At 42.0% G+C, this 26,374-nt stretch overlaps 1 protein-coding gene across 1 annotated transcript in view; it reads left to right on the top strand.

The window, feature by feature from the left end:
- Positions 1-26,374, top strand: part of CACNA2D3 (calcium voltage-gated channel auxiliary subunit alpha2delta 3) — an 842,189-nt gene that overhangs the window by 607,045 nt on the left and 208,770 nt on the right. Inside the window, exons 15-16 of the mRNA XM_055342619.1 lie at positions 16,736-16,807; positions 18,076-18,156. Of these exons, the coding sequence (XP_055198594.1) occupies positions 16,736-16,807; positions 18,076-18,156 (153 nt within the window). The remainder of the gene's footprint in view (positions 1-16,735; positions 16,808-18,075; positions 18,157-26,374) is intronic.

Genomic DNA, 26,374 nt, shown 5'->3' with positions numbered 1-26,374 from the left:
TGACGTTACCCAGAGATTTCACCCAGCCATGGACATGATTATAATGAGCCCCTTCCAAACCCAAGAGTTTCTTGTTCAGGGGGTAAAAAGGAGGCACCTCCAGCTGTTAACATCTTTGGCCTGCTTTTCACATGAGGTCATGGGTGCATACATTGGACCATATGGTGTCTGCATTTGTGCTGTGTTTTTGTTGGAATCCCTCTTTGTATCATCTGCAACTGTTTTCTCCATAAATATTTTAAATACTTATGTCTCTGTAAACATGCTTACTTTAATCTCTTAGCTGATCTATCACTAAAAATGTCCCATTTGGGTGTCCCTCATATGTATGCTAGTCATTAATGATTGTTGGCTAGAGGTTATGGTTTTCATAATTCTGATATTTTGAGGGTCTTTCAAAACTTATCTTCTAACTTATGACTATTTTCTAGAAGAATGGTTTGCAAAAAGAGTTTCATTTTGTTTCTCCTGTGATTCTTAAGCACCTGTGAGATCATTTATAGAATCTATAAATTTCAACTCTTGATATTACATTGAGATAAGTACCAACTGGTGATATGCCCAATCTGTATTAAATATTTTCACCGAAGGCAGGGAAGTGTCCTAAAGTTTTGGTTAAAAACTATGTAGCAATACAGATCTGATGCCCTCTAGCCATCACAAATCTGTTCTTTACAGTGGAAATTGAACCACTTTCTCCAGTGGATTGATTGTCCTTGAATTGAACAATGAAGAAAGATCCATATGCAAGGAAAGTTGCCCTTTTTTTCCCTTATATAGTAGTTCTTAACTTCTACAAAAATATTGAGGAGATCCCATTTTATAATAATAACACAGCAGAATTACCCAGAACCATTTGCAATTGTCGTTCATTGGAAGAATAGTCCATTTTTTTCAAACTGCTTATTCACTGAGGTGGATTTTTGTCCATAAGAAAGAAATGTCAGTTGTTCACTGCATGGTTAATCACTGTAGAGTGGGGGCCTGGAATACTTAAAGGCAAAAATACTCTTGGGGGAATTCCAAATTTGGCTGTGTATGTGGGTTAACTCTTCACCCATCGGTACCCCCTTGCCTTTATTTTGCACTGCCTTGACACAACTTTGTCACTCTTTGTCAGAGAGTGTTTTGTGAAAGTTTCAAAAGTGCTCTTTCTTGCCCGGCACTAGATTAGTTAATATCAGTCTGAGAATTCTGAGCAGCATAAGCATTTTTCCCAAAACCAGAGTTAAAGAAAACCACATCTTTAATCCTGTTTGGGACAGCAATTGATGCATTCAGGACTGCACAGTATGGCAAAACGATCCCTGTTTAATAGCCTGACTACATGTTTTGTTTCCTGTTAGGAATAGCTAACTTGCCTTCTTGAACAAACACAGCAGGGCTCAAGATCTGTTGTTCTACGCCTGCTGTGATATTCTGTGCTGCTTAACTTGTATGAGGACTCAGGAGTGCATAAATTAGCTTCTTAAATGGAGGTCGATTTGGGGGTTTTCTTTCAGGATGGAACTGGTTTATTAATATCCCCCCCTGAGTGTCCATGGGATCCTGAAGCCATTTGCATTTTCTTTGTGTCCTTGTTTATATTATATTTAGGAGGGATAAATGGAAGCATTCATTTCCCTAAAGTTTTTCTTCCCCTTTTACTTTTTTTCCCCTCTTCTTTCTTTCATTTGTCTCATGCTTTAGGTACAAACTTGTACAAGTAGAATCTGGCCTGTTCTTATCTCTGGGTAATCAGATTTCAGCGATCATGGGCATCATTTATCATTCTTCGCCTCATTTAACTTCTGTACTTTGAAATGTTGAATTAATCGTCATTGAAGATAGAAAATTGAAAGTTTGCAAAGCTGCTGTTTTCATAGAACTGTAGGTCTAGTGATTTTAGTGTTCCATTACAGTTATATACTGGTGAAATCCGTGCAAATGAAGTACAAAACTAGAGGTGGTAACTATTTACATTTGGTTCTGGTTTATGACTCATTTGCTTTTACCTTTACTGGCTTTGTGTATGAATTATTATATCTTGTTTTGATAACCCTGTTTTTACCCCCCTTATCATTTACTGTTTTATGAGAAAAAGTACAGGCATCTTTTATATGCATTCCCAAGTTGGGGCTGTTAAGATTGACTACACTGAGTCTGTAAGATGGTAGCAGCCACTTGAACTCAGGCTGCCACTCGAATTAATAGATCTGTTTTGTGAATAAGGCCAGGGAAGCAGAAACCAGAGCAAGTCTAGCCACTTCAGCTTTCCCATGGCCCACTGTGTGGGTGTATCCATGGCAGTCCAGGACAGCTGACGAAGAAGGTATATTTGGCCAGTTTCATATCCATGTGAGTCTTGGCCAACCCCTCTCCCATGTCCCTATCCAGCTCTGTGTTTGAGACCATAAATATAGAAATGCAAACCCCTCAGATTCAAAGTGCATGGCTTCCCAATGGCAGGATGGCTGAAAGAACAGCACGCAAGAACTCCAGTGTAAGCCCCATGTGGATTGATGGGGGGACCATGGAGTTCCGTTCAGAAGCAGGATGGTGTTTGCATTTCTTGTTTGAAAACGCTAAGTGGTTAAGTTTTTAAAACCTCATAATATGTGGTTACTTATATATCTGGAAAAAATGTTTAAGTTTCATCCCATTTTCATATATACTGAAGCTTTCACAGGATTTTATAATAAGGATAAAAGCAAAGTAAGAACCAGAATTCAATTATAAAAATATGGTGGTTGTTTTTTTTATTTATTTATTTATTTTTAGTTCATAGCTTTTACACTGTTAGGCATGAAAATTGGTTTAAAAAACTGAAAAACCTCCAAGAATACACTGCTAGTATATATGAAGAATTTTCACACTTGCATGTTTTAACCCAATAATCCTCTTTTGTGGAAAGATTATAACCTAAATTGGTCAGCGACCTGCAATTTTATCTATAATGAGGAAAAGAAGAACCAAAATACCCACAATAGTAAAGTGGTGGCGAAAGTAATCAAAGTTCCGAAGGATAGGAAGCCATTATAAAATTGTGGTCAAAATGAAATTTAATAATATAATAAAAAAATTAGTTTTAAAATCAGAATGTAACATTTTATGTACATTCTGTTCTCTGTGTACATGTGTGTGTAAACATACAGATTTACAAAACAATACTGGAAAGAAATGCACAGGCATGTCTAATAGTGAGTATTCCCCTCTGAGTAAAGAACAAATATTTTGCTTTATTCTTGATACATTTCTGTACTTCTCAAACCCTGTGTGGTGAGCATGTATTTTATAATTAACTAGTTATATTTCTAATAATAGTGAAGTAAATCCACTACTAATAAATACATCAAATGGGCAAACAAGGCTTAGCCCAATAATTGTTTGCTGAGCCTAACTCACTCCGGAAACAAATGTAATACTGGGAAATCCAAGCTCAGTTTTATTTTTTTTTAAAGATTTTATTTATTTATTAGAGACAGAGAGAGAGAGAGAGAGAGAGAGAGAGAGAGGCAGAGATACAGGCAGAGGGAGAAGCAGGCTCCATGCACGGAGCCCGACGTGGGACTTGATCCCAGATCTCCAGGATCACGCCCTGGGCTGAAGGCAGCGCTAAACCGCTAAGCCACCAGGGCTGCCCCCAAGCTCGGTTTTAAAAACACACACACGATTACATTGATTCTTGGTGCAGACAGCTCTGATCAGACAGTGGGCAGTTTATCAATGATGTGTTGTCCCATGGGAGAAATCTAAAAAGTACCTTTGTTGGGATCCCTGGGTGGCGCAGTGGTTTGGCGCCTGCCTTTGGCCCGGGGCGCGATCCTGGAGATCCGGGTTGGAATCCCACGTCGGGCTCCCGGTGCATGGAGCCTGCTTCTCCCTCTGCCTGTGTCTCTGCCTCTCTCTCTCTCTCTCTCACTGTGTGCCTATCATAAATAAATAAAAATTAAAAAATAAAATAAAATACAATAAAATAAAATAAAAAGTACCTTTGTTTACCAAAACTCTTCTTTTTCTAACAGAAAGAGAAATCATCTCTGATCTTTAGTCAAAGGCCCCATCCATGAGATCCTTAGAGCAACACTGACCTGAGGCTCTGCAATCCATGGAAATGCTGGTGCTTGGTTGAACCCTGGGGGCTACCTACCCTACACACACCTCATTTAGAGGTGTTGCTTGTCCTACTTGCAGTTCAGTACAGGGCTGGTCGGAAGGAGAGGCTATGTGGACTTTTAAATGGGAAGAATAGAGCAGGTGAGAGTGACATTTGCCCCAGTTGCTATTTGGAGAGTACTATTCCTGCACAGTCCAGCCCTTTGTGGTGTGCACGCATGATGGAATGAAGCCATCCCACTCTTATGGCAGAGCGAAGACAGCCCATTTGTCCCACTGCAGGGTTGGCTGGAAATAGAGAGGAGGCCCTGCCCTGCCAGTCCTTCCTGGCAAACTTAGGCCTAGGACACCATCATTCTGAGCCATGGTTTTCTTCCTATAGCAATGGGTGAAAACATTCCCTTTATAGGACTCTTCTGGGAAGCACACTAACAGAATGCCCGACTGGAGGGGAAGCTGGCCATGGCAAGAACAATACTACCTATCATGCTAGTAGTATATCTTGTTTAATAGAGACTGATTTGACACAAATACATTAGAAATGGTTTTGAAACACTGATGTATTCTGATGTTCAGAAACAAAAGAAAAGTAGGCATTTTTGTAAAGCCAAAATCCAAGAATTGATTTAAAAATCCCTAGTATCTCCAAGCTTTCTAGTCCCAGACCTAATGTTCAGTGACTTAGGGATTCGAAGTCTTCTTTTAAAAATTCTCATGTATTTAAGATATGTGAATGCTTTCTACAACTATAAAATATGACTGTCTTGAGGTATTAAAATAATACAAGCCTTACTCGTCAGAGAAACATCGAGTAAAAACAGTGGAATTAAAAAAAAATTGTCTTCATTACAATTGTTCTTACCTCCTCAAAGAAATATATACATCCTTTTTCCTTCTACACAGAAAGGAAAGCAAAGGATTGAGAAGAGCTATTTCACAAAGCTGGTGAATTTGGCTATGACAGCATTAATGTCAGTGTGACTGTGTCAAGCCTAGGGACTTTCTTGAAGAGAACATCATAAGACACCTGATGTTCTGATTTCCTTGCTTCTAAATATCCTTCTCCAGAGCTCACTTATTGACCCAAGGGCGATCATGAGCTCACAGAACTGCCATTTTGAGGGTTCCTCTGTATTTATTGGTAGATTTAGGACAACTGTGTTAATCACTTGGCACACTAAGATGTGTTGCCTGAAAGCAGTATATGAGTCTGCCCTTTATTGGTCAAGACCCTGGAGTATCATTTAGAGGACAACTGCATGGAATACCTCAATGAAGGAAAGAATTAGGGAACCTATAAACTGTAGGCTTCAATGAGAAAACCATTTATTTTGTGATTGCATTACTATGTTTCTATGAGTTCTATAGGAGAAAGGAAGTGGGAGAGAATTCACAGTAAAGAACACCATTCCAACACAGGGCTAATGAAAATCAGTACAATTCCATGACTCATCTGGAAACTAAATCTATGTCAAAATGTAAATCTAAGCCAAGTCTGTATGAAATCAATACCAAATCATTGTCAATGGTATTAATCTGACTTTATGGGTCCTCATAGGAAGAGATTTCCAGTGTGGCAGGTGTGTATGAAAATGCCATGAAATACTCAGAAGAAAACACACACACACACACTATAGGCATAGCTTTGCCTTTCTTTATTCTTGGCATAATGTTTTTATAAACTATTCTAATTTTTGCTGACAGAATTTATCTACCTATTGTCTCTGCCCATTAAAATGAGATTTTAATTTTAATGAAGCAACTGCCTTTAAAGCTTTTCTTCTAAACTGAGTCAGATATTTGTTGGTCTGGTCATAGCTCAGCTGCCTAATCCTTTTTCCAGTCATGATATTGGCTGGTCAGATCCCTGATTAATTGCTGTATATTCATTACAAGCCCAAATGTAACCTAGTTCCATGAGAACTTCTGGGATGGCTTTGTGCAGGCTTTCAGACAACTCACGCCAAAGGATTCGACTGAAACGAACCTCTGGGGTTAAACCAGAGCAGTTGTGCAATCCTGCACAGCAGTACAACTAACAAGTTCAAAAACAGAAAGTTAGATGTTTATCCCTTCAAATTAACTGGAAGGATTTTGGAAAACCCAACCTAGTTTCATGAGGTAGAAAAATGTCAGCTGAAGGACTAATGCCATGGTATGGATTTTCTTTTTCCAGAAATGACTCACAAAATTGAACCACTTGCTGAGTCATGAGGCCTTGTGTGCTTGGATTGGACCCATCCATGTTTGCCCAGGCCTAGGATGCAGTAACTAATTTGGAGGCTGGGTGCTTCTGAAGCATCTGCCCCTTCTTCCCTGGTCACTTCCTCTTGACAATTCCCTTCCCAGGGTGCTTTCTTCCTAATCTCCTTCCATATTCATGATTACGATGACTGCTACCCTCCCTCCTTCCCTGCCAACTGATTTTTAATACATTTTGTTTAACTATTAAAGCCATGATGATCTATCATGGGATAAAGGAGAAGTATTTTTCTATTTTGTTTATACAATTCAAATGGAGAGATGGATGGAGTGTTCTAATTTAGTAGAGCAGTGGGGGAATTCCAGAGCAGCTAATGAACTCCTCTCCCCTCACCTAGAGTGGTTCTTATGAGAGTGTTTGTACTTGTTGGCTGTGCCAGGCACTGTATTGGGTGCTTTACATCTATAATTCTACTTAACCCTCCCAAGAACTATGGAGGGCATTCCTACTTTAGCGATGATTAGTGTGGTTGCCTCTTTCATTGCATTCCAGGCTCCTTAAGGCAAAGCATGACATTTGTCTTTGTCCTTTACAGAAAAGAGGCTGAGGGCACAGTGATGGGGACAAGGCCTCTAGCATCAAATGGGCCAAGGTCTAAATCCCCACCCTGCTGCTCCCTGTGAACTGGTACAAGGTACTTTGTGCTTTTATTTCTTCACCTACAATATGAGCCTGGGCATTTTGCAAGGTCTGTGTCACAGTTAAAGCTAAGACTATGTAAATATGAAAACATTTAAAATCACATCTAATAATTGCAAGCTATGCTTGTAAATAGATATGGATAGATGGCTGGAAGCCAGATAGATGAATAGAAGGATGTATAAATAAAAATGACTCAATGAGGGAAAAAAATGACTCAATAAGTTTGGGTAACCTGGTCTGGGATTTAATTCCAGATGCTTCCATAGTTGATTCTCTTGTCTGTGCTGCTTCCCTAAGAAGTCATAGTGTTAAACTTAGCTATTATATGAACATTCTGTCCCTACTGGTGGCAGCAGCATCTAAGCACCAGCTTCTCAGAACCTCTTAGAGTCTCAGCACTCTAGCGTAGGCACAATATACACAGATACTAAATGAAGGAGCCATGAGCAAGCGGGGGTGCTGGAATATAAAAGGACAAGATTGTCCAAATTCTGGTACCAATTCTCTGTGACTCCTTTTTCCTTCTTGGACCTTGATTATCAAATAAATAAAAGGGAAGATTGGCATCAATTATTTCCGGGATCATTTGCTCAGCGCTTCCTATATACCAGATCTGTGCTAAATACTATGGATAAAAAGAGGAACCATTCCCAGCTTCTGCCCTTGGAGTTTACAAGCCCTACAGAATTTTCAGTTTTTCTTCCAGCTACAGTGTTCAGTGACTGCTGTATTAACAGTTTGCACAAATTTGGTCCTAGATGGTATCTTAGGTTGTAGAGTAAATATGATTATCTTTGTAGTGAAGTTTGAGAACATCTGGTTCCCATTTCCACTTCGTTAGGGAAGGTTTTATGGAGGAAGCAACGTTTCAGGGGGTCTTTAAACAAGGGGAAGGTTTTATCCCAGGGCCCCAAAGCTCCAACAGTTGACTGTATTTTTAGGCATTTATTTGGGAGGTGTCTAAACCACGTTTGTGACAATATAAATGCTCAGCTATGATGGGGAGGTCAGTTATGTGTCATAACTCATCATGAATATTAGCCAAAATCCAATGCCCTGTGGTAATTTGTATTGTCATTATTTTGGGACATTCTTGAAATAAGCATGTTGTACCCTAATAAACAAACAAAGCAGTTTCCTCAAACAGCTTTCAGATAGGTTGATCTGTAATATTGTCTTGCCCATGGGTTCACTGATGTATATGTCCCTGGCCAAAGACCGCATCTTCCATCTGTCTAGATGATTACTCATAAAACATATTCCCTGTTTAATGACGTCTTTCAGAAATGCCGGGAAAAGAGGAAGCAACATAAAAAATTTTCCTGAATAATAACAACTTTATTAGAAGAAAGTTATTTTGAGAATCTCATACAGATGTTCCAACATTATCCAGCACTATCACTCACAAAGTTGTCTTCAGGTTGTTAAAAGGAGAAAGAGAGGACAAACAAACTCAACAATTGAGTTCATACAAGATACAAAGTTCAAAGAGGGAAATCTGTTTACTTTTGTATTTAGACAACTTAAAATACAGTAAATCTCAGAAGAATTCAGGGCCTTCAGATCTCAGATGCAAGTAATAATGATTCAGTAAGAAGCAGAAATTTCTTGGCTAACAGGAAATTGTCACTTATGGAGCATTCTCGAGAACTGAGCACTTTACCAAGACAATCAGATGCAAAGTGAGGGGAAATGTTACTTGGAAGATTTACTTATTCTTATTTTTTTCTTATTTTCCACTGCTACTTTGTTTATCCTTATATTATTTAGGATTCAAGCATCTTCACAATTGTTGAAAGATGCCAGAGCAAAATGAGAATCTAAACAATGGCTGGTGTTCATAAATTGTCTAGATTTTAAATGGGTAGCAGTTCATCTGAGCAGTATCATAAAAGGCAAACAATTCATGATGCTTACATTGAAAGAACCAGCTTTTCAATTAAAAATAGTAATGCCTGCTTTTACTAAACCTCTTACCATAAAGAACATCTAAAATATTGATAAGCATAATATGTTTAACTCAGAATATAAAACTTTATTCTCATAGCATTTTCATGTCAAAGTATTACCATAGTTTGTTTGAAGGACTAGTTTGATCTTTATGCAAAAAGATTTGAGTAGGATTATTAATATTATTTATTTTTTAAAATATTTTATTTATTTATTCATGAGAGACACAGAGAGAGAGGCAGAGGCACAGGCAGAGGGAGAAGCAGGCTTAACTCAGGGATCCCAACGTGGGACTCGATTCTGGGTCTCCAGGATCATGCCCTGAGCTGAAGGTGGTGCTAAACCACTGAGCCACCCAGGCTGCCATATTATTTATTTTAAGGCATTAATATTCATTGCAGATATATGCTATTGGGTGATTTTATTTATAAAATGCATTCTGTAGTTGAAAGTTCATGTCAGTGTTCTTTTTCTTAAAATTTTCAAGCATATAGAAAAGAGATTTTTTTAAAAAAAGATCAAAGATACACACCCAGATACACTACCAAAGGTGATTTAGAAATCTTTTGGATTTATTACTAGAACAAGCTATTCTTTCTTTCTCTTCTCATTTCAAAATGGCTTTTTAGGTTATTGAGCAAGTGTATTTTTAAACACACATGTATGTGTAAAGCCTTTCATTTAAAACTGACCACAATTGAAACAGCCAGTACATTTCATGATTATCACTAATAGCTGTGGAAATCTAAATGAGAGTAAAATTCACAGAATCTGATGGTGTTAACATCAGCCAAGCAGGTAATGCTGATACTATACACTGTTACTTTTCAGGCATAAGATGCACCAATAGGATTTAGTTTCCACGTTTCAGTGGGTTTCATTTGTTCTTCCTCTGGAAAGTGTCTGCATCTCCAGCAGGAGATGTCTCCAGGACGGAAAGTTAAGACCCATCATTGAGTGTGGCCCTTACTAGATTTTTCCACCTGATTTCCTTTTAATATTGAAGATAAGGGATGTTAGGGTGAGGGAAGGAGTGGAATAATGGGGAGAGCGACCAGAGACAGGAATTGAAAGGGTAGATGTAGAGGACTTTTTGGTCTGGGAATAGGAAGGAAGGTCCAGGGATTCGTTCCTGTGTAGTGTCTCTACATAGCCACATATTCTGCTCACACCCCTTTTCCCAGATTTGTGTTTCCCCACTGCCCTGCCTGGTGTTCTCACCAATTTGCACAGAGAGCTATACTGTGACTTCCTACTGTCAACCCTCCCCTTGCCACAGAGTTTGAAAACTGAAGGACGTGGCTGCCATCTGTTCCCATCTTGTTCCCACTGCCCTCATCATATGCTGCCAAAAGAATGGCCCTTAGGGATTCCCAGGTCATTGATAAACTTAAGCTCAGGGAGAGAGGAAAGAGAAAACCTCCCCTTGTCACATTCTTAGATCCTGCACACCTCAAAGGATCAATCTACTTTCAAAATGTGTCATCTTCTATTTAAAGATGTACACGGTGTGTTTTTTCACCTCTTGGTACTATTTTTTTTCCCTGTCAAGGTTACAGGATATTAACAGAACAGTGAGTTTATACAGCCTAGCTTTGCTCACACTGGGTGGGGAACTAAATGACATTGCCTGCCTTTTAAGTACATTTTTATCAGTAAGGCTATCCTCTGGAAAAGTCTCATCTCCCAGGACCTTGTGCCTGCAATTCATCCTAACTGCCACTAGATGGTGGCAGTGTCTTTTCACGGAGTGCAGGTTGGCGTTCATGCCAGGTGTTGGAAGGAAGACAGCAGAAACCCAGCTGTGTACTCATAAATTATGTACACATGTATAAAATATGTATTTACTGTGGTATACATTATGTGATGTACTCTATTAACATAGTATGTTGATCGACTTTAATAAGAAAAGAAAAACATAAACGTAAGAAGGGCAATATGTAGAGTTGGTGAGTTGGCCTTTGTTCTTGGCTTAGAGCCATTCTCTTCCTGAGCTAAGTTCCTCATTTCTGCACAAACATCTGCTTGAGCCCAAGCCTCCAAGGCTGAGCAGTGATGGCAGGAGGCACTGCTGAAAACCACCTGTTGGCCCTCAAATGGGCTGTCAGCCGTGCTGCCCTTAACTCGTTCAAAGGCCTTCTAAGCACCTGGCTCCAGCTTACCTCCTTTCTCTAACACTCAGCCCAAGAGGCCTCCAGCTACCGGGAGCTCAGGGTCCCGCCACTGGTCCTGGCAAGCTTCCTGTGAGTGGAGGTGTGAGGGAGGCAACATAATAGGTGTCTTTGAAAGGTAGGAGGCTTCCCCACACAACCCTGTAGTCACAACTGGTCCCAATAGAAAGGGCCCTGCCAGGGCCCCAGCGGTGCCTGCAACCTGCCTCCATTCCTATCCTCTTTCCCAGCAGTTTTTTGCATCTCTGTCAGAGCAGACTCTGGCATTCTAGGAAAAGAGCAGGCTCTTTTCTCAAAGTAGGCAAATGTATATTCGTTAGGAAAGTTTTACACAAATTCCTAATGACAGTAGTTTTTATGCCATCATAAAGAGTCCTCATTTCCTCCAGAATACTGCCCATTGCCATTCAGTGTTTGAGTACTTTAGGGTTATCTAAATTTCTTCCGTTGTGGAAAGGACACACAACCACTCATCTTAAGGTTGTTGGGACCATCTTCCCTTTGACCTTTCTTGCTACAGCAATAGTGTACCAAAATTTGTTAGTTGTACAAGGTACTTGGGGCCACCTCAATGGGTGTCTAAAGCTACCTAGATCATTTATGGTCAATACTGACACTTGTGCAAGTTAGGATTCTTCAATTATAAGAGTTACAAATCTAATCCATGCTTATTTGGGCAAAAAGAAAAAGAAAACATTGCCTCAGGGAACCCAGTAGTGGAAAACAGCATGAGTGGAATAGAGTTTAGGAATGAACGCATCCAGGGACTGGTTCCATCCCTCTGCTCTGTCCCCTTCCTCACTTTCTCTCCCCCTCTGCTCCTCCTCCTCCATCACACACACACACACACACACACACACACACTTTTCCTCCTGTCTCTGGCTTGACTTTATTTTCTCAGTCCCTTTTCTATGGGGAAAGGATTTGGTTGTCAGGCTTATATTCTTATAGTCATCCACAAAGGGGAGTAGAGAGTTTTTCCTATTAGCTCCAGATGGGGAAAAAGAAAACTGCTCAGGTGGCCTGGGCAGGGGGTGTATGTGGTATGTGTGTGTGTAGTGCCCCAGTTGGCTCAGCCTGGGTCTGATGCCCAGTAACATACAGGATGGGAGAGGTTAGTTGCCAAGAGAACCTTGTGGAGGAAAGGGATGAAGAAGATTTCTCTAAAGAAAGGGGGTAATATTTCCACAAAAAAAAAAAAAAGATTGGGGGGGAAGTATTAGATAGTTTTTAAAAGTGTCTCCTCCTTCATTGTTCCATTGATGCATATTCTTAAGTTTAAAGCAAATGGATGAAATTGCTCTGTAGCAGGGAACTTGTCCTGGCTGTTGTTAAACTGGTTTTCAGGAAGCATTTAGAATCTGTCACAAAAACCTTAATAGATATATCAGTAACTGTTGGACATTTTTATTTTCATCCAGGCTAGTCCTGAAGAAGATAGTTCCTCTGCTCATGTAACTAGAGCCACTGTGCCCACCACAGCCAGCTTTTCTCCCTCTGTCCCATTGCTTTTCTGTCTCCTCTGGGGGACTTGAAGTTCCTGGTGGGCAAGACCTGTGTCTCATGCCTAGGTATCTTCCAGCACTTGGCATGGAACTTGGCACATAAGCTGATGCTGAAGGAGTGTTTACCAAGGGAGTCAATGTATAATAATGACTAGACCCACAGCCCACACCAATCTAGCACAAGTCTGATGGTTATCCCATCTGGGGCCACACTGGAGAGCTTTCCACATGGCCAGCTCGTGCCACTGGTGGGAAACTAATCAAGCATTAGGAGTAGAAGCCCTGGCACCACTGCATGTACCTCACACATGAATCCAAATGCATATTCATACAAGCCCACATGCATGATTAACTTGGGAAGCTGACAGGAAGCAGTCAATCTGTTGAGCAAGTTTGTGTTTTATAAACCAGATGTTCGGTATTATTATTCATCATTTCCTTTGATACCAGAATGGTCCCCATTATGTAGCATAGGAAATGAAGGATATGGAATAATATACACTTATTATACAACAGAGCGCCACAACCAAGCATCTCGGAGGCCTGTTCAAAGCCTGGGCAAAGGCAATTGAGTGGCAGTTCATTTTAGGATTCCCACTTGGACTTGAGTTAATAGGATTTTTCCCAGATGGACCATGGTGACCTCCCCCTCCCATTCCTACCCTTTGGAAAATGAACGTTGACTCTGTGTCTGCGTTTTTCTTGGAAGCCACGGGTATGAATCATAAGCAGCTCTTGCCTCCACAGCCACTACAGGTTAGGGGGCCACAGAAAAGCAGGGACCCCCTGGTGGGTGGGGACAAAGGGTGTCTGGCTGCGGTTGGCTACATAACTCCTGCTTGGTGGTCTGGACAAAGTGGCTTTGCCACCGGCTGCTATTTCCTATGGCAAGAGTACAGGATGCCTTTTGATCATAAAGTGCTCACAGTGCAAATTAACTTTCAAATTGATGTTTCTTCTCCATGAAACCTTCAAGATTCGCAGAACTCAGATCTCTGGAGACTGGAAGAGATGATGTAGAAGCTGATAGGTGTAGAGGAAGATCTTAATGTCATGTATGTAGTATTTCCAGGCCCCACCAGCCCTTATGGCCATACTAGTGAGCTGTGCACATCAAGAAGGCTACAGGTTATGGTTCTGGCCAAGCCAGTCCAAATCTGGGCCAGAACTGCCCCGGGAGACAGTACATGTGCTCCCAACATAGTGGCTAGACCGAGCTCACTGCATTTCCTTTGTTTACCAGAGGCTGGTTAAAGAATTGAGTGGTTTCAGTACACATGCAACATTATGGGGATTTTTTTTTTTTTTTTTTGGTAAGGTAATGACGGGCTGTAATTACTTTTGGAATTAGCCTCTGATTGAAGTTTGATTGAAGTTGATACATTATTCTGGCTTAATATTTGGAATTTAGTTTCCCTTTCCCATGATCTTGTATCTGTGCCAGAACAATTACCAGTGACTTATAACTGATTCTTACTGGTTGCAGGAAAAAGCTTCATTTCTCATTACTGTCAGTGGTATGTTTTGGTTTCATCCATGATACATGCTGGCATCGCTTGAAATTTTGATTTGAGTTGCAAAGTGGAAGTTGTCCAAGGTTATGGATCAGCTCAAATCAGTTTTCTGTATAACACTGAAGATTAATCAAGGAGGTGGAATATGGGGAGATCTCTGATTCTAAGAGAGATGTTTACTATGGGTTGGTTCTGCCTTTGAAAATGACCTTCCATACACTCAGTGGTGGCCATAGGATACTTTAAGTATTTTTAGCAAGATGTTGGAACCATGTCTTCACAAACTGTCATTATCATCTCATGGTTAATATTATTTAGTTACTAATATTATGATGTGGTAATAAGTTTGTTTTCTTATTCTCTCACCCAAATTAGGCTGCCTCAAATAATAGAGGACATGATTGCATGTATATCAGTCAGGGCTCTCCAGAGTGATAGAACCATAGGAGATAGATACCTTATTTCTATCTGCAGGATATATATCCTATATCTGGAGTGGGGGGGCACGGAGAGATTTATTATAAGGAATTGCTTCCCATAGTTGTGGGAGCTGACACATCTGAAATCTGTAGGGTAGGTTGGCAGGCTGGAAATTCTAGCAGGAGGGGATGTTGCAGACTTGCATCAGAAGGCAGAGGGGAAGCAGAATTCCTTTTTCCTTCTGGGACCCGTTTTTTTTTTTTTCTCATAAAGCCTTGAACCAATTGGAGGAGACATACCTATATTATGGAGGATAATCTGCTTAATCAAAGTTTGCTTTTTTAAATGTTAATCACAACTAGAAAGATATATTCACAGCAACATTTAGACTAGTGTTTGATCAAAACATGAGGCACAATGGCCTGGCCAAGCTGGCACAAAAAAATTAATCATCACGCCACAAATTCCCAGTCCTTGAGTGAAGGTGAGATTCTTGCCTCATCTTGTTTGTCATGGAGGGATACAGGTCCACCCTGACAGAGACATAAACCTAACACATGGCCCTGCCTGTCTCCGTTAGGAGCTCTTCCCTACTCCCACAAGCTTCTCTTAAGCTAGTGAGTATTGATGGTAGAAGGGATTGCCCTATCATAATGATCCTTGAATTCTAATATGCATACTAATTATTAAAATGTTCAGATTCAGAGTGGGGCTTGGGCTTATTCATTTCTAACGCAGTCGTGCTGCTGTTCTGTGAACCACATTACAAGTAGTGAGGCTCTATAGTTCGAAGAATCTATTGGAAGAACAAGATAGGTGGGAGATGGACTAAGTTTAATAACCTTTTCACCAAAGGCCTGCCCGTCCATGGAGACCTCAGTCCATGTGGGCCCTTAGGGTTTAGAATCTTCTCTTTCAAATGCCTATTCCCAAGAAGATTGAGGGAACAGTACCTGAATTTTCTATGAAACTAAAGCTATAGAGAAGTACTCACACATCAGAAAACACTATACGCTGAAGATAGTGGATTCTCACTCACAGATTGCTTCATTTGAGGCTAAAATGGGCTATGAAACCAGAAAGGATCTCTCTCCTACCACACTTGCCATGGTAACTTTGGTCCCTGTCAGAAGTGTCACATGCCTTAGCTCAGTTTGGACTCTGCCACTTACTGGCCATGTGACCTTGCAGGCATGGAAGAGAAACCAGCATCCTTTAAGTGCATCCTTATGCCAGGTACCACGCTGGAAGTTTCACATTTTTTCTTCAAGGCAACAATGCTGGGGAATATTTGCCATTATTTCATTTGAGGATATGGAGGCTTAATAAATACAGTTAATAAAGATTCAAAGCTGAAAATTAAAACCAATATTGTCTTTGACCAAAGCCTACTGTGGTCCAGAACTCTGTTTCCCCACTTGTTACTGGGGCAGGGTAGAGTTCCTGTCTGTCTCCCAACACTTCATGAAAACCAGATGTGATGGTGGTGGTGCTCAGTGCATTTGTATGCAATTCAGATGGTTGCAGAAGTGCATTGTTTGCCATACTTCAAAGGTCATTATTCCAGGAGAAATGTTTAGCTGTTTAGAGGTGATTTTTAGGGATCAGATGATAAAATTATTTGTTGTATTTTGTTTTTTTGTTTTCTGTCTGGGACTGGCCACAGAAATGTGTAGAGGTACCAAAAGGCCTTGACTCAGCTACCTCGGGGAGAATAAATGATTTCAGATTTCATTGTTTCCAGCAGGGACAACTCATAAAACCCCTTATGCTCATGTTTTCTGATCCTCAATTTTCAGATTAAGGAGCAGCATCCATATCGCACATAAATGTCTGCAAAGTGAAAGGATAAAATCAATCTGTGGTCATAAAATGAAGTGAATCACTAAGATCCAATGCAGGCTTTCTTTGAACCCAAACGGCTGAATGCAGTAACAGATTGGCTGGACTGACCGGTGGTGGCTGACTTTGTTTCCCCAGCCATGGACTGGGATCTTTATCTGCAAGTCAGAGTAGAGAAACACTGCACTCTCTTCTAGGCGACTAGGTTGAGTGAGCACTGGTCTGTTCCCAATGGCCCTGATGAGGAAAGGATGAGGTGGTTGAGGGCCGTGACCACCGGCCATGTGTGGTTTTCAAATCATTCCCGGGTAACTGACTTCTTTCCCCATCCAGCTGGCCGATGATCAGAGCCTCGTCCTGATGACCACGGTCGCCATGCCTGTGTTTAGTAAGCAGAACGAAACCGTGAGTACTGCAGCCGTGCTCTGGTGTGATACTAGGAGGATTGCCATTTCAGACATTCTCTGACTCAAGCTCTGGTGACATTATTTATGTTAAAGATAAGGGATCTATCAGTTTTCCATGTTGTTAGAATTCTGTTGTTAGAATCATGACATTGAGAATAGAAGAGAGGAATCCCAGCAAGTGTCATGTGACAGTATGCAGCACTTTCCCCAAAGTTAAGTGTGAAATTACCAGAGAAAGGAAAGACCCAGAGACAATCCTTGAGTGTGGTGGGATGACCCCTCCCTGATTTAACACAACCTTGTGTTAGTTTCCTTGAGCTGTGGTAACAGAGGGCCACAAATGGAGTGGCTTAAAGCAAGAAAGATTTATTCTCAAAATTCCAGTCTAGAAGCCCAAAATCATGGCATTGGATGGGCTGTACCTCCTGAGAAGGCTCTAGGGAAAGATGCTTCCAGTGCCCAGCTGCTCCTCATTTGTGGTATCTCTGCTTCCATCTCCACATGGCTTTCTCCTCTCATGAGTCTGTCTGTCCTCTTATAAGGATGCCAGTTGTTGGATACAGGGCCTATCCTAAATCCAGGATGATTTCTCCTTGAAGTGATTATACCCTACTTCTAAAAAGGTCACCTTCTGAGGTTTCAGGTGGGCTTGAACTGGAGGGAAACAATGGACAGTAGCAATTTGTGTCTTCTTCTGGGAGGCCTTTCTGACTCTGACAGTTTCACTCCATCACCCTGACTTTGGGAACTGGGACCCTCCCTGGGAACTGGGCCTATTCCTTCATCTTGGTCCTTGGTTCCAACATGCTGCTATAAATGCAAGAGTTATTATGTCTTTCCCCTGGGCACCAAACAGCAGTATAAATTGAGAGAGCAGTTATGCTACGTCTTTCCTATAGAAGGAAAGCTTCCATAAAATAAACTGATTAATGGTTACAGTCCTTAGCTGCTGAAACTTTTGTGCTTGTTCCCATTAATTTTGAATTTTCAGGAGGGAGAAGAGATGGCTACTAGGGCATCTTTGTATGGGTGTGTGTTGAGAGCTACTGTAGTACCTGAGAAACTACCATTTTTGTCTAGCAATATTTAGGGGTGGGGGGGATAGAAGAGGGGCCTCATAGAAATCTGGGTTAATCTTCAATCTCTAGAAACTTTGAGAAGGCACCAGATGGAGATCTATGGTGTGTTGGCTTCTCCCTCAGTTCTATTCCTTCCACCAAAGTAACTCACTGTTGTTGTTGTTGCTTACTGTTTGTTTTTCAACAGAGATCGAAGGGCATTCTTCTGGGTGTGGTTGGCACAGATGTCCCAGTGAAAGAGCTTCTGAAGACCATTCCCAAATACAAGGTAATGTGTCACCTAATTAATAATCCAGGACTAAGCGTCCAAGATACCTTCACAGTCTGCCATAGTAGTAAATGAAAATATGGAGTAAAGAGATGCCTTTATTCTCTTTCTGGTAGGTGCTTTTTTTTTTCCATAAGAACAGTAATGGTTTGAGCAGATCTGAGTAGGTCTACACATGCTGGATCTCTGGGAGTCTAAATATTTATGTGGGTCTATGCAGGTCCTACATCTCTGATGGTCTTCTAAACCAGTCCTAACTCATCCCAACCTGAGGACCCTCTAAAATGTGTTACTTCTTAGCAGGAACCCAGTGAAACCCAAAGAGAAATTGTCTCTGACTCTATCATGAGTATTCCCTCTATCTTGGAAAATTAATACTTAATTAATTAATTAAATAATTAATTAATACCCTTGGCCAGACCTAACTCTCTCTCCATGAGAACAGGCCTCCTCAGCTCTGGGTGCCTTCCCAGCTGTCTCCAGACTGGGGTGTGCCCCGTCTGGGGCAGGTGGGCACAACACAAGCATCCACCTAAAGCTGGTGGATGGCACTGCCACTGGGACTGATCACAAAGTGGTGGCCAGTTGCCAAGAAGGTGACTGGTGACAGTAACCATCGTGGGGTCCTAAGGATGACATTGATTGGACTTATATCCTCTGGCTTCTCAAGGTACACTGTTGTGGTTAAATCAGCACTTTAGTGAAATCAGAGCAACGGATATACCAGGGCCGGCTTTCCATCGCAGCCAGGCTCCACGCTCCACTTCCTTTAAAGCAGTGTGGTCCTAACTCAGCCTTTGCTTGCCACCACCATCAAGCAGCATTGCCTTGTCCTTATGCTACCTGCTTAGGTTCTGAGCATGTCTTTTAGTGAGTGGACTTGCTGTTTTTCTTAATGAGCACCCTAACCCTGGCCTGAACAATCACGTGTGAAATCATAAATTGAGATGTGATCATTGTATTATTCTGATACACAAGTTAGCCATGGGAGTGACATGACCTTTTAAAAAGATGACCCAGAGAGTTCTTGAACTCCCTATAGGAAACTCTAAGTTGGTCCCTGGTGGCAACTCCACAGAAGAAAGTCACCTCAAGCCCCAGTAGAGCTGTGCGAACTGCCCAAGAGCTGTGTGTGTGTGTGTGTGTGTGTGTGTGTGTGTAAGTGTGGGAGGGCAGGGAGGGGCAGAGAGCAGCACTGCTCCCCGTTCTGAGAGGCATTCATTGGACTGGCATGCTTCCCCTGGTTGCACAAGGGTTGAAAACACACCCGGGCCCTCTTTCCCCAGCACCAAGCCCACTGGCTTGCCCATCTCTTCTTTGGCCTACTGATAGATTGACAAGCGATCCCTTTGCCCTCACCTGGAGGCAGGCAAGCTCCTTTGGGCCAGGATTCTGAGATTGTTGACTGGCTAACAGAGCCCCCTTCCTTACCACCTCCTTCTCGGACATGCTGAGCCTGATTCTCCACCGTTGTGAGGGGCTCATGGTCCTTCTGAGCTTCAGAGGAGGAAGATAGGGGTTAGTGCTCTGGAGGAAGATACACTGGGATCCCAGCTCCATCACCAAGGAGCTCTGAGTGGACAAGCCTCTCAAATCTTTAGTTCTTCTGTCCAGTGGTGATAACAATAACTCATAAACTTGCATGCTCATAAACTTGCATGAAGAATTGACCATTGACCATTATTATTAACTGGGAACAATGGTTCCACATTGGTCAAGGGAACCAGTATGATCCACGGCCTCCTGGCCCTCTTCTTTGTGGGATGCTGCCAGCATAGTGCTGTTGACAGCTTCCCCATGCCAGGTTCAGGCACCCGTGGGCTTCACATCCACTGAACCCTTGCTAAAGTAGAATGCCCAACAAAACAATGTGTGAACCCAATGACTAGGTGATCACACTCTGGGATCCTCTGCCATTTCAAAATAGGGTGTTCTAAGAATTTTGAAAGCCACGAGGAAAGGTTTATAATACAAGGTCATATGCAGTAGGCAGTTGACAAGGACAGGCTTACCTTTGGACAGAGGGTCAGGATAAGAGCAAGCCAGTGGCTCAGCCCAGTCAGCAGGCATCCCAACAAACTCTTATCTGAGCAAGTCAGCTGAGCAGATGGAGGCAGCCAAAATAATCAGGTTGTCCCTCAGCGGGTTGGAGGCAAAGTGAGGGATGCATAAAATGGCTGTTTACAAAAGCACCATTTTGTGGTACCAGACAGTGTCTTGTGGCATAATATTAGCAAATAACATTTGCCAGTCCTCTGCGCTGTGCAGAGTGCATTACACACATCATGGTACCAGCTCCTCCTTTGATAAGTGAGGTGCTATCATATCCATTCTGCTCATAAGGAAACTCGGGTTCATGGGGCTTCTGTTCACAGAGCTCAGGGCCATATAAGTAGGAAGTGGTGAGTGTGATTTGAGCCTGGTCTGTGTAACTCCTAGATCCATGTGCTTAAGGAATAGAGTATCTAAGCCATTCACATAACACTTCATGATTTGTTGCCATGCTTCTGTACCATCTGTACCATTATTAGCTTAATAGTTCATTTGTAAATCAACTCAAAACTTTCTTCACGTAACTACATTTTAATAGGAAACACCATATCACCATTTTCAAAGAAAAGTCAGTGTCATCAGTCACTTTAGAAGGATTGTAAAAAAAAAAAAAAAAAGAAAGAGAGAAGAAAAGAAAGAAATAGTGTTAAATGATTGCTTGATAATATAAGGTTCTGAACTTGAGGTCTGTTCTCTCTTTTTTTCAAGGTAATATGAAAGGCAAGTGTTAAAGATATACTAAGTGGAAACTTTCTTTTTTATATAATTGGAAGGATGGAAGAGATTTAAAAAGAGCTGGCTCTCACTAGTCATCCTGGTTAGTAAGTTCAATACCAGGTCCACATGCCACCTAAAATCATCTTGCTCTATACTCTGGTTTTGTTTCATTTTTGTTTTTGTTTTAAGAAAATAAAACAGTGCATGGGAAGATGATGGACAGCTGAGGAGTTAGCACCATGGGGATTGTTCAGCCTGGGGCGATGCCTTCTGGGGCTTCTTTCAGCATGGACAACAGCACCCTGGCCACCATCCATAAGCCCCTGGCCACCCCTGCGCAATGGCCCAGTCTTACCAGAGTCCCCAGAGGGTCTGACTCTTCCACACACTTTTTGTCTGGTCATCAGCACCTGCTTGAAACTTCTTTGAATAAGCAAGTCATCTCTGTTCCCATATTCTCATGCAATTTAGCTGAAAAAATTAGAAAGCCACCTTTATAACAAGAGGAAATGAACTCTAAGCTAAAATGCGTCCAGACTCACAAAAGGTGGCCTCCTTAGCAAAAGAATATTCCTGGTTGGGCTAACTGAGATGACAAAGGCCCTTTGTCCTCCTGCCACCCTGGGCCTCTGACAACCAGCTTCATCCACCACCAAGGCTTTACAGTTGGGAGTTAAGTTTCCAGAGGCATGATAGGACAGCTGGTTGATCCAAACCCACATAATCAAATGTTGGAAATTCTGTAGCCCCCACTCCCAGAGATGGAAAGCCATGGGAATGAGGGAGGGATTTGAGGCTTCTAAAGATAGTGAACCTTACTTTTATTGAAATCCCCAAACCCAGGTGCCCAGAATTACTGGCTCAGTGTTAAGAAAAGCAGCCCATCTTTAGAGAATGTTTCCAAACATTTCTTAAGCCTCTTATTTCCTGTGAGAAGATGTAGGATCCCTAGTAAAGGGCCACTACTTGATATATACCCAGCAATCCAGATGGTAGGAACATGATGCAGAAGTGATAATGATGGCCCTACACATCTGTTTGTCCTCAGTTTCCTCTCTCAGGCAATGCGCTGAGCTCTTTATAGTATCATCTCCCTTAATAAGAGGTGCATGCTGCTATCACCCCCACTTATAGCTAAGGAAACTGAGGCACCCGAAGCTTAAATAGCATGCCAAGTCTCACAACTAGCAAGCCAGGATTTTAGCTGCTATTACCCTAATGCCATTAGGAATAATAAATGGCAATAATAATAGTCGTAGGTGAAATGATAGTTAAAATACTAAAAATAATATGAGTTAAAATAAAAGAAGACAATAAAACATTCACTGAGCTTTTTATTGTGTGTTTGGTATGGTAAAGGGGCTTTAAAAGGCCCCATTCCCGTTAAATCATTATTACGTCCCCTGAAGTGGGTATCACTTGGCCCCTTTCTTAGTTGAAGCCACTTAAAATAATCTTCTCAACACAACTCAGCTCATCAAAGATTAATGAAATAAAGTCTAACAATAGAATGGAGGAAGCTTGGCTACAGAAAACTAAGCAGCAGCGCCTGAAGTACATGCATTTCTGCTACATGCTTTCCCAAGGAGCAGGCTGGGAAGTGTAGATACAGGTCTGACACACCTGAACCTGAGTCAGCCCTCTTCTGGTTCCCACAAAAAGACTTGGGAAAGGGGGTGCACGGCAGCCAGGGACAGTCACGGCTGAACAGGCTTCTCTCATCCAGAGCAGAAGAGCTCCAGGGAGCGGAGTGTGGATCACACCTTTTCCTCCTGATTAACACCTTGGAAAGATGAGTCAGCTCTTGGCTCTTGGGGTTTTCCCAGAAGATAGAATTCCTTATTTTCCCTTAGCTTTGTAGATTTTCCCACAAGCAATCAGACTTCCTGTAATTTTTATTAAGAATTCCAGACACCCCAGCAATAACTTCCAGACACCACAGCCTCTGTTAACATAATGAGCTATTTTATAATTGGGTTCACTTCATTAGCCCAAAGGCTTGCACTTGGAAGGGAAGCACCTCCTTCCCTGGGGTGTTGGACCACGAGGCTCCTGGCCTCCAGGAGAGCATGCTTCAGGACGAGGGCCCTTTTGGCAGCCCCAAGTGCTGGAGGGCCTTGTGTTTGATTAGTTCCTATTACTCCATGAGACTGCACAGTAGAATGGACAGGAAGACCAGTTCTACTTTAAATGAACCAAAAATTAGAGATTTCATTGGGATACCGGTGTGTGGCCAAGAACAAGGGTGGACATTGTCTTACTGTAAGTTTTTGGTTTCTGAGAGGTTCATCTGCAGAATGTGTTTGGAGGCTTACTCACATCCCTAGTAGGTTATATCCACATGCCATCAAACAAGCAACAAAACATTGGAAAGGATTTTACCCTGATGGTTTCTGAGTGTCGGGATGACTTTCTCAGGCAGAGCTTTGCCAAGGACTGTGGACCTGCTTTGGCACGTCACCTTTCCGTTTTTGGCTCATTTGTCATATTTACTTTAGTTCAAACTTTAAAGATGATCTGGATGATATTTGGGTAAAACAATGAATGTCTTAAATATTCACAAACCTTACTGGAGCACCTGCCATGGGTCAGATGTTATGCAAGGGGCTGTAGAAGGCAGAGGTGAGTGAGATGCTCCATGCCCATAAACAGCCCATTGTGATGGAAGAGGCACTGTCTCATTGAAAACAAGGTAGAGGAGAGATAGAACCAGCTAGGGCTAAGAGGCAGAAAAGTAGGTGTCACATTTTTATGCATTAGGGTGAAGGTAGTAATGGAAAAATTCTCAGGGTTTTATGGAAACATGGTATGGAAAGGAGGGAGCAATGAGCAGAGTCAGGAGAAACTTTTTATAGGACATGATCCTGATGCTGAGCTTATACCATGAGTGAGAATTAGCTGGAAAAGATGGGAAGGAGAGGTGCTCTAGACAGCTGTCATATATGAGTTAGAGGTGTGGGTGGGAGAGAAGACTGTGGGGGGGACGGGTTGTTGTTACTGCCATGTGCCTTAAGAGGCAATGCGTGGAAGGAGGTGGAGATGGGTACTTAGGCAGATACCAGGCCTCAGGAGACCTGATGGATAGACGTATGGTTTTTATCTTATACATGAAAGTGGTCTTTAGTGGGTTTTACCCAGGGGAGCTACAGGGTCAGAGTTGGTTTTGACCTTTATAAATCTGGAGGATGGCTTTGTTGGGGCTCCTATTTGAGACAGGAAAAACAGTTAGGACCATTGTGGAAATCTATTACATTAAATCTACCTGGATGGTGGGGGTGGGGAAGCAGTAATGAGTCTGAGCAATTTCTGCGAGATAAATTAGTGATTGCTTGGATCAAGAAGCTGGGGATGAAATAAAGAAGTCCAAGGCTGATGTTCCAGTCTCTAACTTAGGATTCTGGGTGGGTAGGTGGTGCTCCCACAGAGAGAAAGGAGCAGAAAGGGTAGCATCCACCATGTTGGGCTGGGTGGGTCTGAGGCACCTGGGGGATATCCAGGTAGAGATGCTGCCCAACACACAGTTGGACACTTGGACCTGCCAGTGAGGGCTGAGGCTACAGCTGGAGCACAGAGCTGGGGATCAGCAACATCCAGGTACTTGCCAAAGCATATTGGGGGAGAGAGCTTAAGTAGACAAGGGGCCCTGGGGATACAAGCTTGGGGGAAAAGAGTGCTTGAAAGTGGGCAGAAGATGAAGATCCCGTGAAGAGAAGGATACCTGGATGTACGGGGCCTGGAAGCTGAAGGAATAGAGTGTCAGGAGGGAGGGCAGTCAGCTAATACAACCCAGAAGATTCAAGAGAGCTTTCTGTAGGGTATAGTCAGCAATCAGGTGGCCATTGGCCACAGTCAAGAAGGGAGTTCTGTTCTGGTGGCATCTTGGTGGGAGGCAGGGACACAGCAAATGCAGATTCCAGTAGGCGGCACTGATGGGCAGCGGGGAGGCAAGGATGACAGTCGGACAATGAGTGGAGGACACTGGATGGGGAGTCAGTTCAGCCTTTGCATTCCAGGGAAGGAAGCAGAGTTCAGGTCAGCTGGGTGTCATCTATACTCAAGCCTGTTCCCTTCATGGTTTTCTGCTTCCTCCTTTTCTTCTTTCTCCTTTCCCTGTTCCTCTTCCCTCCATCCCAACCACCAGTTTGACCACATGGGTGGCCATCACAGCCGTGGCCATCATGAAGCCTTATATTCAGGTGGGGAGGCAGGCCTGATATAATCAAAGGCCTTGCTTGACAGATGTCTTGATTCCTTATAATCAACTTTACAAATAATAATCATTTTGAGTGGTGCTCTACAAGAAGCATAGAGTATGAAGAGAGCATAGATGAAGAGTTATGCCTTCTTCTGAGTATTACTTCCTAGAAGCAAACTGCAATTCAGTGCATTGGAAGGCACTGAATGTATTAGCTGACCTTAAAATATCACCTGTTTGGCCGAATTTTGAGTTTGCATTTCCAATCGAATACCTCTTTTGCCCTTAATGGAAAAAAGTCAAACAGTCTCTGAGTCCTTTTTGACCCCTTGAGTCTGTATTAAACTGGGACATAATAATGGTAATTAATGCAGTGTTGACTGTGTCTGACATTTTTCCAAGAGACAAGATGAAAGAGACGATATACATCTCAAAGGATAGGAAATCTCTGGTTTATCTTTCACAGCATAATGAAATATACTTTATCATTAGAGTCTTGTAGAATCTTATTAAGATTGGCTGTGCAAGGTAACTCCAAGAGAAAAATGTCTGTTGCCCTTGACTACCACATGCATATTTGCTTTATGTAATGCAAGGGAAACTTTTAATTGTTGGTGTTAAATTCTCTCAAGTTAATTCCACATCACCTTGACGTTAAGCTAACAAGCAGACAGGGTCATTCTTGGTTTGTAAACTCTGTTGTCTGGATCATTTAATAGTATCATATTCAAGAATGTGAGCAGCAGAGAATTTGAAAGAAAAGGAACAGTGAGGGCTCAGAACTATAAAATCACTTGTTGGAAAAAAAAATAGAGGATTTTTTTCCCTCTCCCCTTTCACTACTCTGGCAAAAGTGGGTTACATTTTCTTTCTTCGGAGAGAGAGAGAGATCAGTATGGGTTTTATGCCAGGGGCCATTTTAATACATGAATGATTTGTAGGTAAATTTATTGTAGCCAATGGGTGCAGTCAACTGTGTAATAGAAATATTGTCAAAAAGCCGGGATTATTATTTAAATAAGTGCAGTGTTAAATTTGATTACATACTTTTTAAAGCTAATAAAACATTTCATTGCTCTCAAACTATTTCCCATAGTCCCATTTAGTCAGAAAACATAAATTAAGTGAGGCTCTGCATAGAAAATGACCCAGGCTTTGTGTCGATGGAAGCATGCATGGAAAAGCTTGGCAGCCTCCAAATTTAAAGACGAAAGGATATAAAAGGAGTTGGCAGGCTCCTGTCTGGGCTGGTGG

Source organism: Nyctereutes procyonoides, unplaced genomic scaffold (assembly GCF_905146905.1).
Source record: "Nyctereutes procyonoides isolate TBG_1078 unplaced genomic scaffold, NYPRO_anot_genome, whole genome shotgun sequence".
NCBI lineage: Eukaryota > Metazoa > Chordata > Mammalia > Carnivora > Canidae > Nyctereutes > Nyctereutes procyonoides.
The sequence above is the reverse complement of the archived record's forward strand: the minus strand, read 5'-3'. Positions and strand labels throughout refer to the sequence as shown.